This window comes from Arvicola amphibius, chromosome 12, assembly GCF_903992535.2.
Source record: "Arvicola amphibius chromosome 12, mArvAmp1.2, whole genome shotgun sequence".
In the NCBI taxonomy this organism is placed as follows: Eukaryota; Metazoa; Chordata; class Mammalia; order Rodentia; family Cricetidae; genus Arvicola; species Arvicola amphibius.
Genome location: NC_052058.2, coordinates 31,542,017 through 31,559,765, shown reverse-complemented (window position 1 = coordinate 31,559,765; position 17,749 = coordinate 31,542,017). Strand labels below are relative to the sequence as shown.

The following is a 17,749-nucleotide window of genomic DNA, read 5'->3' as shown; positions in this document are numbered from 1 at the left end:
AGCTCCATAGCCCTGTCATGTCTGGTCTAACTAGAATCCCATTAACTTCCCTCTCTGTCCTTTCTCCTTATCCACTGCTTTGAAGAACCAGTTAAGTTTGATCAACATGTCTCTATATACAATAAGAGTAAAAGATATTAGGGAAAAGATGGTGGCACAGACCTATAACCCAAGCACTTGGAAGCTGAGACTGGAGGATTCCAAATTTGAGGTCAACTTGGGCTATCCAATGAGACTGTTCCCAAAACAAAGTAAGAGTAAATAAAATAAAAAAAGAAGTAAAAGACATGTATTTAAATACTGGCATTAAAAAGCTACATGTATTCTTATTCAGGGATCAAATATATACCAAGAAAACAATATTCTCTCCTCATCAGAATGGTATCACTAGTGTTTATAATAGTCAATATGTATATTTGGTTAGTAAGAATGTTGTCTTCCTTCCTTGCTTTTGTCAGTATCTCATAATGTGATCTGGTAGAATTACCACTCAGAAAACTGACAATAACACAGCTACCTAGTCAACGTGTGTCTGATCTGCTGGCTCCCAGAGAACTGGAAGAAACAGAGCTACAGGACCTGAAATGTGATGGAAAAGAAAAGCTTTGGGAAAATCATTCATCTTTGGAATGGGTTTTAACTCTTTATATATTTTGACTAATTACTTATTGTATTGGCTAGTTTTATGTTAACTTGACATATCTGTGTATCTGAGGAGGGAAACTCAATCAAGAAGATCAGGTGTAGACAAACCTATAAGGCATTTTTCTTAATTAATGATTGATGCAGAGGGCCCAGCCCATTATGAGTGGTGCCATTCTTGGGAAGGTGGTCCTTGGTGCTATAAAGAGTTGAACAAGCTATAAGGAGCAAGCCAGTAAGCAACAATCCTCTAGGCCTCTGAATTAACTCCTGCCTCCAGGTTCCTGCCCTGACTTCCTTCAATAATGAATAGTGATGTGGAAGCATAAACCACATTAACTGTTTCCTCCCCAAGTTGCTTTTGGTCATGGTGTTTCAGCATAGACAATAGTAACCCTAACTAAGACACATATGTTTATGTTGATCATATCAGGATACTAGATAATTAAAGGGTTGGAAAGATTGGTAAAAAGACAAAGATATTACTGTTGTCTTTCAAACCTCATTTCTGACAATATAGTAAAAACAAAGAATACATTAATTTATACTGCTCAATCAATATACCTACATCAACTCCAAGATCTAGAAGGTACTTGACAACACTGATCATTCCACTAGAGGCTGCTGCATGAAGAGGTGTGTAAGACTTCTTATCCTTGCATGTCACTTCAGCTCCATGGGATACAAGTAATTTCACTACTTCGATGTGACCTGAAAATCATTTACAAAAACAAGCAAACAAACTCAAACAGATCAGTACATAGAAATTATTAAACATATTATGAATACCTTTTAAGAAATGTAACAGCATATGAGTAATGGTTCATGCTGTAATTCAAGAGAATTGAAAAAAAATCTAAGAAACTAGAATAATTTTGACAAAAGTTGGTAGAGAGAACAACTAAAAACATTACAATTCACTATTTATCTAGTGTGAACCTTGACTCGATCTTGTTCTTCTACCCAAAGTTAACTTAACATCTTTCTTTCTCTTTCGTGATGTCTTCCATCACGCCATGACATGACACAGTAGGAAGGAAGACACTTACCAGATGACAGAACCTTCACCTTGGATTTCCAAAGCTCCAAAATTTGAAGGAAATGAAATTCTGCTCAGGATAAATTACCCAATCTCAGGTATTCCATTATAGTAATACAAAGTAAATAAAAAATGTTCTGCTAACTCCAAAACACAGAATACCTTATAGTTAAGTTTATCAAGGATATCCGAACCAAGCTATGCCCAGACCAAGATTCACACACTTAACTAATTTAGAAGCTCAACTTCAAGAAAGCCACAAAATTATTCTGGCCCTTCATTTCATAAAAATAACTGTGAAGTCAAACCTAAATTTTTTTTAAAGTAAAAGGCTTACTATACTCCATTGTTTGTGCAGACCTTTTCAACACAAAATGTGCTCTTTAAAATCACACTCTGTTTTAAACTGTCCTGATGAATAACTGAAAACAGAATATTCAGGAAAGCCTTTAAAACTTAAACTCCACATAGAACAATAGACTTTAGGATGAAACAGAACTCCTTCTGGCTATTTTACCTTTAACACACAAAAAAATTTCCTTACATATGAAGAGGGACATATTTTTGATAGTAAACACTACATTTTTAGGTTTTGGCCATCAAAATAATGTATATGACCAAAACTGTACCCTAGACTTGGGAGTGTACTTATAATCCCAGTGCTGTGGAGGTAGAAACAGGCAAAGCTCTTAGGATCCTGGCCAATTAGTCTAATATAACCCTAGGTCCCAGTTAGAGGCCCTGACTCAGAAAATAGGGCAGATAGCTCCTGAGAAATGACACTGGAAGTTGACCTGACACATATGTACAGGTGCATGTACAAATAAATGAAGACACACACACACACACACACACACACACACAGAGTACTTACATCATAATAGGTTTAGTTTTCTTTCATGCAAGGCAAACACAATGTCATTTCAGTTATACCTCCAGTTTAATAAGATGCTTCTCAATCCATTTACACAACTTATTAATAACCCAATAAAAAGAAGAATGGATATGAGAATGAGCTTTTAGTAAATACCCATCTTAAATATCCCAGGCCATCATTTTAGATGTCTCTTGTTTTATTCAGTGTTTATAGCCTGGATCCAGTGTACTGTTGTACGAAACCTCTCTTACACATTACTATTATGCTTTAGAAAAATTGCATAAATGCCAAAACCAAAATGCATTATTTCCCCTAAATATATTGTTAAAAGTCAATTTAAAAAGTACATACCCATATATGCCGCCCAGTGGATGGCACGTCTATCTTTCTTATCAAAAGCATTAATATTGGCACCTCTGGACAGAAGTAGTTTGACCATCTGGAATAAAAGTAAATATTTTCATGGAGATTCAGAAGAAGAATTGTTTATAAATATGCCTTGTTTTAACTTCATTATTTAACTTCATTTCTTTGGTATTGAATGGCTGTAGTTGTAGAAAGGAACTAAAATATTAAAGGGCATTTAATATAATATGATAACGTGGGAGGGAGTTCACTGTGTTACTGAAGTTAGGCTGCAGCCTCTTTTAAGATGCCACTTTGCAATTCAATATTTTATGAACATCTAAGTAAGTAAACCTTGAAAGTCTAAAGCTGGGAATACTTAAAAAGAAGTTGTACTGCTATTTATAGCCTAAAGTGTTATTAGAATGTAAAGAACTGTCTCATACCAGTAATGTCTGAAATTCAATTTTATTCCTCATGGTAGATCCAATCTACTATGTTTAAATCATATTATTACAAAGTCTATTTTCAATTGTTATATTTCAAATTCAATATTTATAATCTATTATAACACAATGAATCAATAATAATATTATAATATTTATAATTGTTTCTCCATTTTGTGATCTATGCTACAGTTGATGCAAGGATTTGGCACATTAAAATGAGAAGAACAACGAAGCTACTAGGCTTCCAGTTGCAAGATCTTGAGAATGCTGTTCTAAAATTTTGTGTTTTTGTGTCTGCACAATGAAGGACTAGAATCTGGGTACAGTCAAGTGCAACTTGTTTCAGTTGCTTGGAAGAGGCTAAGGTAGGATAGCCTAGTGTTAAGAAGTTTGGAACATAGTAATATCTCATCTTTAATTAAGAAAGGGAAATGAAGATAGTAGGAAAAACAGTGCAAAAAAGAAAAAACAGGAAAGAAGGAAGGTAGGTGAGGATGCGGGGTATGTGTAAGGCTGGACCAAGTTCTAACTCTGGCTCAACAAGGCTTGCCAATACTAGATGAAAGCATAACTACTCTATGTGTATTGTATACCTGTGTGTGTGCTAGTGTGAGCTTGTGCATGTGGAGACCAGAGGTTGATATTGGGTGTTTTCCTCCATCATGCTCCACCTATTATGATGATGATGATGATGATGATACAGGGTTTCTCTGTGTGGCCTTGGTTGTCCTGGAACTCACTATGTAGACCAGGTTGGCTTTGAACTCAAGAGATCTGCCTGCCCCTGCTTCCCTGAGTGCTGCAATCCAAGGCAATACACCACTACTGCCCAGCACGCTAATCATTCTTTCTTCTCTCTCTCTCTCTCTTTTTTTTTTTTTTTTTTTTTTTGAGACAGGGTCTCATACCTAGAGTTTACCAATTTTGGTAGGCAGACTGACCAACAAGTTTGAGAGATCTGACTGGGATTACAGGTTTGCACCACCACACCTTGTTCTTTATATGGGTGCTAGGGATCTGTCCTCATGCTTGCACAGAAAGTACTTAGGGACTGAGTCATCTCCTCAGTCCTGTCGTGACTAATTTTCTTTTTAAAAAAGATTTATTATTTATTATGCATACAGTGTTCAGTCTGCATGTATGCCTGCTTGACAGAAGAGGGCACCAGATCTCATTATAGATGGATGTGAGCCACCATGTGGTTGCTGGGAACTGCACTCAGGAATCTGGAAGAACAACCAGTGTGTGCTCTTAACTGCTGAGCTATCTCTCTAGTCAACTAATTTTCTTAATCTGTTTTCTTTTGATGGTTCTGTCACTAAGAAATTATCTTAATAATGAAATAAAAGAAAGCATGGTTTCACCACTGCCTTTCTTTGCTATTATCCTTCCTTCTGAAAGAACAATGAAAATGTTGTCTCTCTGCACTTTCTTGACAATGACAAAACATCTCTTATGTTTATCCTAGAGCGGACAGTGCGGTCATTCTAGGCCATTATGAAATTCTAGTGTATGTGTATTAAGTACTAAATACATTTTTAAATTTGAAAACATTTATATTACTAGAAAAGAAAAGCTGTGATATTTTGTTTGCTTTTCCTATGAAGTGAATGAATTAAAAGGGGACAAATTCATTAATAATCAAAGGCTGGAAGAAAGACAGTTTCTCATTGAATGCACTCACCTCACCATGCCCACTGAAAGCTGCATGATGTAATGCGGTCCTCCCTGCTCGATCTGATACATTCACATTGCTCAGAAGCGGCACCAAAGACTCAGCACACTTGACAGCTTTATTAGCAGCAGCTATATGTAAAGGGGTCTGCCAGTTTTTGTCTCGAGCGTTAACATCGGCAGAATGCTTCAAAAGTATCTGTACTGCTTCCTAAAATATAAACAAGAGGCGTGAACACTTTTAGGAATTTATAAAGACATACACATAGTGAGAAAATAAAAGTTCTGATAGAATCTACTATAAGTAATGACAATTTAAGAAAGCATTTTTATTGAATGATAGTACTCAGAGCCATAAAAAGATGTATCCTGATAACAAATGCTCGCATTTCTCACTAAAGCACAGTACTCTATTAAAAGGCACAAGAAAAAAAAAAAAGAAATGCATGTGTTTCATTAAATGATCATCTGGTTTCTTATTAGCAAAATACATCAGCATATACATTGCATAGCTTAAGCAATATGTATTATTTTAACATTAAATATAAAAACTTAAAAAGACATTTCTTATCTCTCAAAAAATTATGCACTATATTTTACCAAGTTGGAAAAAAAATCACTAGGTCTGGTTCATTAAGTTAGTACAGAAAAGGTTTTTTATTCCAATGCTATTTAACAAGAACGTTACTATTGAAGCAACTTAAGAATTACTGTCCCAAAAAATTCATCTCCTCAGAAGCGCATGGGAACCTTACACTATCACTTTTATAAAGCAGATATTTGCCAGGATTCTTAGGACTTTATCATGTCACTGGCATTAAAAAAATAATCATAATTAAACAGCAAAATTGTGTCCTTACAGTGATAATCCTATCTTTGGTAGGTAAGTACAAAATCACATACGAAAATGAAAAGCAACAGAACTAGAACATAATAATCTCAGTACTATGACCTTTTAAAAATAATTAAAACTTTATTGTTGAAAACTTGCAAATAAAAAAACATCACACAATTAAAACAGTCAGACCCCAAAAAAATCACATGAATTTCTACAATTAGAAGAGTCATTCTGAAGCCAAAGAACTTCAGCTGTGGGTCTTACTTTCAATATCAATTATTATTTTATGCATTTACTCTACCATAACCCCACTCCAAATCCATGAGTTAAAACTAGAAAAACAATGAGTTTTCTATCCTTTCATATAAGTGTCCTATACCTATGTTCCACCCTTCTTCATCACCCAATATCTTCCCTTTCTTATTCTTTTTACATGTTATACTGTATATACACATAATTGCTTGCTTATATACATTATATATGAATACATATAAACTATAGACCAGAGTTCACATGAGAAAAAATAAGCAGTATTTTTCCTTTCTGAAATTGTGTGACTTCAATTATTATTAATAAGTTCATCATTTTTCTTCAAATTGTGATTTCATTTTTCTTTAAAGCTGAGTAATATTCCACTTGACAAGATTTTAATAATCATTCATTTCTTGATGAGCAACTAAGGTTCATTTAGTTTTTTTGCTATAGTGACTAAAGCAGCAATAAACATGGGAGTGCAAATATCTCTGTGGATGGTAAGAAATAATAAAGATTAGGGAATAAATTAAAGAACTATCAAAATAACAAAATACAAAAATAAAAAATCAACCAGGGTTGGTTCTTAGATGAAAAGAGTGTCATTAAACAGAGCAGCAAAATATAGAACATTACCAGGGACTATTATGAAAAACTATACTCTAAATATAACTCTGGATAATCCAGAAGAAATAGATTTTCTAAATGTACTAACACCCAAAATTAAACTTAGAAGGTATCAATAATGAAAAAAGGCTCATTACATTAATGAGACTGAAGCCATAGTCAAAGGCCTCTCTCCCATCAAAGAAAGTCCAGAGCTAGATGATTCACTGCTGAACTCTATCAAACTTCCAAGAAGATCTCATACCAATTCTTCTTAACTTGTTCCACAAAACAGATGAAGGAGCATTATCAAATTCATTCTATGAAGTGAGTATTATTCTTATGTCAAAACCATGTAAAGACACAAGAAAAATAAGAAAACTACTGACCAGTTTTTTTAATGAACACAAATGCAAAAACTCCCAGCAAAAAACTTGCAAATAGAATTCAGGAACACATTAAGGAGATTATATATTTGACCAAGTGGGCTTCATCCCAGAAAGGCAATATTGGTTCACATACATAAATAAATATAATACACCATATAAATGAATTTATGGATAAAACCCACATAATCATTTTGATTTTTGATAAAAAGGCCACTGACAAAATACATTATACTTTCATGATAAAGTTTTGAAGACATTAGGAATAGATGGAATGTACTTCAAACTAATAGAATATATACAACAAAGCTATAGCATACATTATAGCAAACAGAGACAAACTGAGAGCACTTCCTCTAAGACATAAAAATGCCCACTCTCCTATGTCTTATTTAATACAGTATCAAAGTCTTAGCTATAGCAAAAGAAAGACACGGAAGACGGATAAAAATAAGAAAGGAAGAAGTCAAATCATTTTTATTTGGAGATGACATGACCCTTGACTTAAAAGACCCTGTATAATTTACTAGAAAGTTCTGTGATCTAATAAACACAGCGAAGTTGCAGAATACAAAAACCAACATAAAATATACCCCAGTGGCTTTCATATTTTCCAACAATGTACTCTCATACAAATAAATTATAAAAATATTCCATTCAAAATAACTTCAAAAAACTTGAAGTATTTAGGAACATAACCCAATCAAAGAGTGAACAGACCTCTATACAACAAAAACTTTAAGACAGTGAAAAAGGAAATCACAGAAGGTACCAGATGATGGAAAGACCTTCCATACTCTTGGACTGTAGAATTAATATTGTGGAAACGGCTGTATTACAAAAAAGAATACAGATTTAGTGCGATTATTTATAAAAAATTATTTATAAAAAATCTAATTAACAGATAAAAAATAATTAACAGATCATACAAATCAGTAAGTGTACTGTCACACTGAATATATTTAGAAAAGGAAAACAAAGAATCACATAGATCCACAAAAAACTACAAATACCCAAAGTAATCCTAAGGATTAAGAATATTGCTGGGGGTGTGTCAATACCTGATCCCAACTGTACTATCAGCAGAGTAATAAAGACAGTCTAGTACTGGCATAAAAACAGGAAGGACAATCAACAGAAAAGAGGACTCACAATAAAAGACAAAGCTATGCCCACTTAATTTTGACAATAAACACATATTTGAAAGAATGATAGCCTATTCAAAAAATGGTGTTCTCAAAATTGGGTATCTATCTGCGGTAGAATGAAATTAGATTAAATTTTCACTTTGCAAAAAAATAAATTTATAAATGGATCAAATTCCTTAATTTAAAACCTGAAACACTGAAATAAATAAAACAGAAAATACTCTTCAAGATACTAGGCTCAGCAAGAATTTTTTGAATAAACACTGTCAGCACAGTAACTAGCCTTAAGTATCAACCGATCAGACTTTATGAAAATTTAACTAACAGCAACAGATACTATCAACAGAGGAAACAACACAGAATAGGAGAATACCTCTTCAGCTACATGTCACGCAAGGAGTTAATATCCAGAATTTATAATAACTCAAGCAATTAAATACCATGAAAATAAAACTGCCAATCAACAAATGGGTAAGTGAACTGAACAGTTAAAAGAGACACAAACAGTCAATGACTGATTTTAAAAAGCATTCAATATCTCTAACAATTAGGGAAATACAAATTAAAACTACTCTTACCCTATTCAGAATGGCTTATCATCGAGAAATCTAACAACAGAGGTTGGAGAGGCGGCTCAGAGGTTAGAGTATTTTGCTGCTCTTGGGTTTGGCTCCGAGCACCCACCCATAAGGCAGCTTACAATCATCTGGAACTCCAGTTCCAGGGGACCAAGGGCTCTTATCTGGACTCTGCAGGTAAAACACTCAAGACACATAAAGTCAAAGTAAATAAATCTAATTAAGTAAATCGGGCAGTGCTGGGAACATAACTAGATCTATTTTATGTAAAACCATTCTATGTGATTTTGAAAAAAAAATGTAATGTTAGCAAGCTGTGTTAAGGAGTTAGACATAGGCTGCTAACTCAGATAGGAGCCAAGCCTAAGATAGATTCTCTGATAAGTTAGTGAATCAGCCCTAAGCTGTGAGCCCTGGAAGTGCAAAGCTAACACCAACTGGATCGGTACAAAACTGGAGGTGGTCACAGATCTTACTGTGCTCTCTGACATCAAATCACTGCACTGATCCCCATCAGCAAAAAGACTGAGACTGACCACTGTGTGACTCTGGTTCCTGAGACCTTCAAATTTCTTGCACAGTTGATGAGTTAGAGCTGTCACTGTCAGAGCTAGCCACTGACCAATGCTCTTAAGGACCTTCTAGAACTTCCAACACCCTCCAGGTGTGACATAGCTGAAGGACCTCCCAGCAGATGCTGGTCAAGCTCACAGCTCACTGGCTCTGCTTGTCACAGTCAACATATATTGAGGAGGACATAGAGAAAGAAGGATCCATATTCACTGCTGAAGGTAAAATACTGCCATTATGAATAATAGCTTGAGGGTTGTTTAAAAATTTTAAACAGAACTACTATATGACTCAGCTTTCACTCTCGGGCACATATAAAGAACTTAATTCTATCACTTACAAGATGCGATTCAAGTTTTGTAAAACCGCCCCTTGGTGCTCCTGTCTAGGAGAAAGAGGATACTAACTGTGCACCGCTCTTTTCACAATTGTTACATTACTACCTAGTGCACACAGAAAGCATTAAAGTGTGAAGAGCTATAAAATAACAAGGGTTCAAGGATGACTAAATGGCGTAAGCACAATGTTAGTCTTTGAAATAAAGAACAATCAGATTGTCTGAAATACAGGAAACAGCAGTATTATTTAATAGGGTTAGCAGAAGAACTGGAGAAATGCTCAGGAATCTACTAACTTGCTGAGGAAGTTAAGCAGTGTATCAAAGATACAAAGAGGCCTATGGCCCCTACAATTCCATTCCATTTAGAGAATATAAATAGACCTTTTCAAGAATGCTGTCTTAGTTAGTTAGGGTTTCTACTGCTGTGACTAAACAACATGACCCAAAAGCAACTTAGTGAGGAAAGGTTTATTTCATCTTAAAGTTTATCATGAAAGGAAGTAAGGGCAGGAATTTAAGGCTGGAACCTAGAGGCAGGTAAGCAGAGGCCATGGAGGAGTGCTGCTTACTAGCTTGCTCTTCCCAACTTGTTTAGTGTGCTTTCTTAAATAACCAGAATGAACTGCCTAGGGATGTGCCACCCACAGTGGACTAAGCCCTCCCATATCAATCATCAATCAAGACAAACACCCCACAGACTTGCCTACAGGTCAAAATCTTAACACCATTTTCTCAATAAAGATTCCCTCTTCTGGGGCTAGAGAGAGGGCTGAATAATTCAGAGTACTGGTTGCTCTTAAAAAGGCCCTGGGTTTAATTCACAGAACCCACAGCAGCTTACAATCATTTGTAACTTCAGTCCCAGGAAATCTGATACCCTCTTATGGTACCCATGGGCACAAATCATGTATGTAGTACACAGATATACCTGCCGGCAAAACATCCCTCACCCCCAGCACACAGCATACCAAGATTGGATATGGTGATACATATCTATAACCCTGTCACTTGGGAGGATGAGGCAGGAGGATCAGGAGTCTGATGTCAGTCTACAGAGTAAGAGTCTGTCTCAAAAGGAAAAGAAGAGAGAGGAAAAAAAACCTCTTTTCAGATGACATGCTCTGTCAAACTGCATAAACAAAACAAACCCAACAAGGACAACTACTCATACACGTTTCCTTTGAACAGCCATAAAATCAAATATACAAATATATACCCAATAAGAAATCAGAAAGGCAAACTGTATAATATTATTCACAAATAAAAGGGAACTCATTATTAACATCAGCAGCATCAACAAATCTTAAAAAGGTTATGATGCAGAAATCAAAACAGTACATATTGTTTAATTCAATTTTACAAAATTCTACAACAGGGAAAATGATAGTATAAGTAATAACTCTAGCTGCCTTTGGGGATATGGAAAGCTGAATAAAAAGAGACATGAAAGGGCAAGTTAAGTATCTCATGCACTTTAATGAAGCAGCAAAATGACAGAAAAAGCAAAAAACAGTTGCCTTCAAACATCTCTTCTCATAAAGGTGTTATAAGGTCTAGAAGATGGGAAACACATTAAGAAAACTTTCTAAAAATATCAGTTATCTTAATGCATAAACAGCATATAGAACTATAAGCAGGAAAGAATCTTTTATCCATGGGAGAAAACTCACACTCACTAAAACAATACTTTTCAAACTGAAAAGGGAATTAAGAGTTGGAGACACAGTGTAGTATTGGGTGAAGTACGAGTATGTATAGACCCAGGTTTGGATCTCTAACTATTATAAAAGAAAAAGCCAGGTAGGTGTGGCTGCTACCTATAATCCCAGCAGGATTATAGATTATATTATCTGGAGGCAGAAACAAGAAATATCCAGGGCAAGCTAGCTAGCTAGCCCAGCCAGAGTTGGTTCACCAAAAAACCCCATTTCAATGAATAAAGTGGATAGTGACCAAGAAAAATGTCTAATGTCAACTTTGGGCCTCCACATGCATGTGCATACGAATGCAGACACACATACACACGACAGTCACAAAAATGCACTTAAAAGTAGTATTTCTAAAATTAACTTCAATGTTCAAATAAATCCTTCAAATTAGTAATTATATACTGATGACAGTATTATGTTCAGCAGACCCTTGGGACAGAGTATTATGAACCAGTAAATACCCAAAGAGGACTATGTGTTAGAAAAATGCTTTGTAGGGCTGGAGAGATGGCTCAGTGGTTAAGAGCACTGGTTGCTCTTCCAGAGGACCCACGTTCAATACCCAGCACCACATGGCAACTTACTTATAACTATCTGCAACTCCAGTTCCAGGGGATTAGACACCCTCACACAGACATTCATTCAGGCAAAATACCAATAAAAAATAAAAATAAGTAAATAAAATAGAAAAACGCTTTCTCGTGGAGGGCTGAAATAGGGTTTCTACTCTTGTTTACTCCAGACTCCAAAAGCCTTACACACAAAAGGAGAAATCCAACAATTAGCTTAGTTTGTACAAATTCTGGAATAAAATGACCAGCCTAGATATTTTAGTAGTTTTTTTTCTTTAGTTAAAGATGGACCCATGCAGGCTTACTTAGTGTTTCTTTAGATACAGTTGACTAAGAGAAATATCATACCTCACTACAAGATGCAACTGCTCTGTGTAAAGGTGTCAACCATTTGCTGTCTTTGGCATTAACTCTAGCTCCTGTAACAAGAAGAAAAAATAATTGAAATAATTTACATGAACTATTTTTAATAAATCTCAAGTTAGATGTAGTCCCAATTGGATAACAATAGAAAAATTATTTGTATATTTTCTGCCAATAAGTTACCATTAGGTTATAAAACAAAATCATTCTTCTAAATTGATGTGATCATCAAGAAAGGAATTAGTTCTTCCTATTATAAATAAAATAAACAACATTTTATATCTAGGCTAGAAAAGTCACCTTTATACAGAGCATATTCAAGATAAAATCAAATCCCACTTTAAAGGATGTGTTAACCCCAAAATACTTAAAAGAAATGAACGCAATATTACTCCAAGATGAGTTGTATATTAATTTAAAATATTGGTTGCACTTCTTTACTAATGAATTATTATGTCATAAAGTAATATAAAGATAGTTATACAGATCTAACTATAAACACACTGTTACTATAAGGTTATTATACAAATAGACCCAAAGATTACAGATGTATGAAAACAAAGAAGCAAACCAATTTACATGTCTTTCTTGGTTATACTTAAGTTTAAAGAATTTTTTAAAAATCAAGTATGTATAATTAAAAAAATTTTAATGGACAAAAGTACTAACAAAATATCCAACAAGATAAAAAAATATTACATTATAAGGTTTAAAAAAAAAAAACTGGCCGAAACAGAAGAGGTTCACAGTAGTAGTATGCTGTGAGTAATAAGGAGTTCTGCCCTATATATTATTCTAGATTTATGCTGTAAACCCCAATTCCTAATTTCCTAGATGATTAAAAGAAATGCATGATGAATAACCCTTAATAAATTTCTGCAGGTTCTCTCTCTCCCTCTCCCTCCCCCCCACCCCCCCCGGTCTTTCGAGACAGGGTTTCTCTGTAGCTTTGTAGCCTGTCCTGGAACTTGCTCTTGCCAACCAGGCTGGCCTTAAACTAGAGATCTGCCTGCCTCTGCCTCCTGAGTGCTGAGATTAAAGGTGTGTGCCCACCACCGCTGGCTTTAAATTTCTGCAGGGGATGGATAATCAAGTGCATTGACTTTATGCTATAGTTGACTTTATGCTATAGTTGTAATGGAGCCTCTGAACATAGGTTCCTTCATCTATAAACAGATTTCCTAATACCTTGGTACAAAGATTACCATATAACATATGTATACCCAGTACATATGCTGATGGTAGATTTAGAAGACCTGAACCCAAGAGACATGCAGAATACATGTATTAAAAATTTGAGAGTTAGCAGGGCGGGTGGTAGTACACGCCTTTAATCCCAGTACTCGGGAGGGCAGAGGCAGGAAGATCTCTGTGAGTTTTAGGCCAGCCTGATCTGCAAGAGTTAGTTCCAGGACAGGCTCTAAAGCTATACAAGAATCCCTGTCTCAAAAAACAACCCACTTAGTTTCTTTCTGTTTTGTTGGTACGTAGCATAAAACTCTAAAATTCTTAGTTATCCTTAATCATTGTGTCCAAGCTTTTATACGAAGAGAGAGAGAGAGAGAGAGAGAGGAGAGAGAGAGAGAGAGAGAGAGAGAGAGAGAGAGAGAGAGAGAGGTGTGAAGGAGATAAATATTTTTAAAGTTTTAAAGTAGGGTGATCAGGGTTGCATTATGTAAAATTTCTAAATAATAAAAACATTATGCTAAAAAATAAAAACACTAACAATTTAATTTCTTATAATGTAAAGGCCAATTTAAAAACTCTGCCGGTACTAACGAGAAAGATCTCTCTCTTCACAAATACATTAATTTATATGTGGCTTGCATTACTAACAAACAGGATACACTAATGCCTATTTCCAAGGAACAGTAAGTAATTTTGGCTGTGTTTCTAAAAAACAAAAAGTAATAACAATAGCAACAATAATGATGATATAAGAGTCACAAGCAAAGCAGCACATTTTTGATGTCCTAGAGCCTTTTCTGGTTCTGTACTCTCTGAAGGCAATAGATCTCTGTTCTACAAAGAAACTCTCCTAAGACAAGCTATACATTTATACTTGGATAGCAAAGCCAATACAACCAATGCAAAAATATACAGCCATAGTAAATTAAGTGGTCCAAACAGCTAGTCAAGAGTTATAGACTACTAGTCAGAAAAGTTAACAAAGAAGATGGGAAGAAAGGAAATATAAAAGGAATGGGAGGAGAGGGAGAAGAACATTATGTCCCCTCAAAACAAACTCTTGTGGAGAGAATTAAAAAAATAAACCACAAAACTGAAAAAGCCTTTAGCAGTATCATCACAAGCTGCACACATGACAAAAGATAAAAAACCTATGAGCTACAAAGATGTAAAGTCACTAAAAAAATATTAACCTCTTACTATGTCCTGGTCCATTCAAACAGAAATTATACACCAGCAACCCCATCTCCACTGCTACTGCTAGGTTACTGGTTAGAAGTTTGGCAGGAGAAATCACTGCAAACAATCTGAAGACAAAAAAAGAAAACAGTTTAAGACAAGATTGCATTTGATGACTATTTTAATGGCTGGCCCGTTTCTCTGCTTTTCAAAACATAGTTCTCAAAGAATCAATTTTTTTTTTAAAGAACAAGAAATGTAGGACAGATTACAGATAGATTGAACAATGGAGGGAGAAAGCCTGCTACTCACGAACCAAAGGGAGAGGCACATAACAGAGCCTTTGTTTTAAGAAGGAAGAAATCACACTCATCCCTTCATCTCAGGTTTCTGCCTAGAACTGTGAAAAAATAGGTTTTCTGTTTGTTTAAGCTGCCCGCTTGACGGAACTTTTCTTTTTTCAAACGACAGTCCTGGCTGATTAATATACTTGAGTGCTTGCAAACTTTCAAGTGGTTCATACTTACGTCTAACTCTTGAGGACAGAAACAACAGATTCTTGTTCTGTATTTAGAGTTATTTTCCATGAGGAGGCCAACAAAATGATATTTTGAGTAACACTTTCCATATGCTGGGAGGTTTAACAATTCATCAGTCACCTAATATGACTTTTGAATGGAAAGCATTAAACTAATTGCTTCCAAACAAAGTATCTATTCTTAAGTGATGAAAAAACTTTAGTCTTTTGGATATTCAAGAATAAAAATTAATGTGTATGCAAATTTTGCTCAATGTGAAGCAAATAGTGGTAATAAAGGAGGGTAAATACAAGAAAGAAGAGAGATTCAAATTATGGAGTGTAATGTGAATTGAAACAGAATGTGAGACTGAATTCTGCCTCTAGTTTTTTCAGCTTACAATAATAGTATAAGCTTCAGTTGTAAGTCACGCGGCTTTAATAAAAGTTAGATGTCTTTGTTTTCTTGTTTTGTAATACTTTTTATAGAGCTGAGGGTAAAATAGGGTAAAGGAAAAAGCTATTTTTAGTATATCATTAAAGAGAATATTAAGTAATCATTGCTTACTGTTATTATTTTTACTTCTTCTAAAGGAATTATTAATTCCAATGGATCTTAGCTTAACTCCATATTCTAAGAAAGCTTGACCATATGTAGGATGTCAAAAAGCACTATTTATTTACAAGTCTTGGAGCTGATCAGGAGAAATATTTACTTTCTAATAAATTTGACTACAAGTTTTATAAAATTTATCTTAAAACAACTCATTAAAATAACATGATATATTGATAATGATTATGAAATATTAATTTTGTGAAAAATTTAAAAGAATATGAAGAAACAGCACCTTCAAAGAGGAAATGGTTAATACTAGCTGTGGTGGTTTGAATGAGATGCTCCCCATAAGCCTGGCATTTGCACACTTGGTCCCTAGTTGGTAGTACTGTTAGATAGTTAAATGTTGCCTTCCTGAAACCCAAAGTGTGTCCCTGGGGACAAGCTTTGAAGTTTCAAAGGCAACATGCATTCCCAGTTCACTCTGATTTCTGTTTTTTAGTTTGAGATTGCGTGTCTTCAGCTCTCAGCTTCCAGCTGTTACATCTGCTACCTGTTGCCATGTTGTCCGAAAATTATAAACCCTAAAACCCTCTGGAACTCTAAGCCCCAAAATAAACTTTTCTGAAAGTTGTCTGGTTGTGGTATTTATCACAGAAACAGAAAAGTAACTACTATAAGAACTGGTGTACACAAGGAGAGGGCTACTGCTATGGACCGACTTGACCATGCTGGTTTTTAGAGGAATATGGAACTTTAAACTAGAAAAGTATGGAACACTTGCAAAGCTTGATGGGAGCTTAGTGAACCATGATAGTATAGTAATAGTATCGTCTTAGTATGGTATGGTATGGTATTGGTATAGTATAGTATAGTTTAGTTTAGTTTAGTATAGGGCTTTGAGAAATGGGAAAGAAGAGGTCCAGTGCAAGCGATTTCAGATAAACAGTATTAACAAGTAGGCTAGAGACCACTCCGGATATTTTGATAGATAATGTGGCTGCTTTAAAAAACAAAACAAACAAACAAAAAAAAACCTTATCCTAAACTTTCCTAAGGGTAAATTTAAAAGTCATGGACTAATTTCTTTGGTAGAGATTTCAATATAGCCTAATATCAGCACTGTTGCATGGTTATTAGCAATCATTCATATGTAAGTCTACAATGAGAAGGAGCAAATGAGGTAGAAAGAAATGCAAAATTTATAGTTTGGAGAGGAAAAAAAAAGACATTGCCACACTACATGTTACAGCTGTGCTTGAGCTGGGAAAAGAGGCCGTAACTGTTAAGAATATTGTCACACCCATTAAAAAGAGGTCAAGTCTGTGGTGGAATAAAGGGCAGGACACCAGCCAACTAAGTTCACCAACTTGTGAGAAATAAAAATTTGTCCTATAAAGCAACAAAACAGCAAGTGCTGCTGTGGTTAAAGGCAGCGGGGGCCAGCAGAACTCATACCATGTTTGCAGCTCTCCCTGGCAGAGTGTCACCCACAAGGTGCTGGCTTTGGAGTCATGAAGGATACATGGAAGATAAACTTCCTCTGCAGTTAAGAGAGCCACTGAGGCTAGGTCTGGCTAGGATTGGGGGTCTCTGCACGGAGGCTTGAAGAGGCCATGTTGAGATTTGTGGAAAGCTTAACTCTGGTTTGTGTTGGAGACCCCCCATGATGGTGGTGGGAGTTATTCTTGCAGCAGTAAAGCTGGAGGACTCAGTGCCATCTAAGCACTTGACATCAGACAAGAGTTACAGAATTTGGAGTTTGCTCTGCTGGGTTTTGGTCTTACTTTGATCTACTGTTTCCCCACTATGACTCTATTTCTTCCTTTAGAATGAATGGTAATATGTATCTTGTATCATTTATGTTGGAGAATGTATTTGCTTTTTTGATTTTTACAGGGGGTTACAGCTGAGTTCTTGA

General features: G+C 35.3%; 1 protein-coding gene across 1 annotated transcript in view; it reads right to left on the bottom strand.

Annotated features, from left to right (window-relative positions):
* Ankrd28 (ankyrin repeat domain 28) overlaps positions 1-17,749 on the bottom strand; it is a 93,965-nt gene that overhangs the window by 48,388 nt on the left and 27,828 nt on the right. The window contains exons 4-7 of the mRNA XM_038348747.1: positions 12,374-12,453; positions 5,037-5,237; positions 2,910-2,997; positions 1,211-1,353 (exon numbers count right to left, since the gene is read on the bottom strand). Coding sequence (XP_038204675.1) covers positions 1,211-1,353; positions 2,910-2,997; positions 5,037-5,237; positions 12,374-12,453 — 512 coding nt within the window. The remainder of the gene's footprint in view (positions 1-1,210; positions 1,354-2,909; positions 2,998-5,036; positions 5,238-12,373; positions 12,454-17,749) is intronic.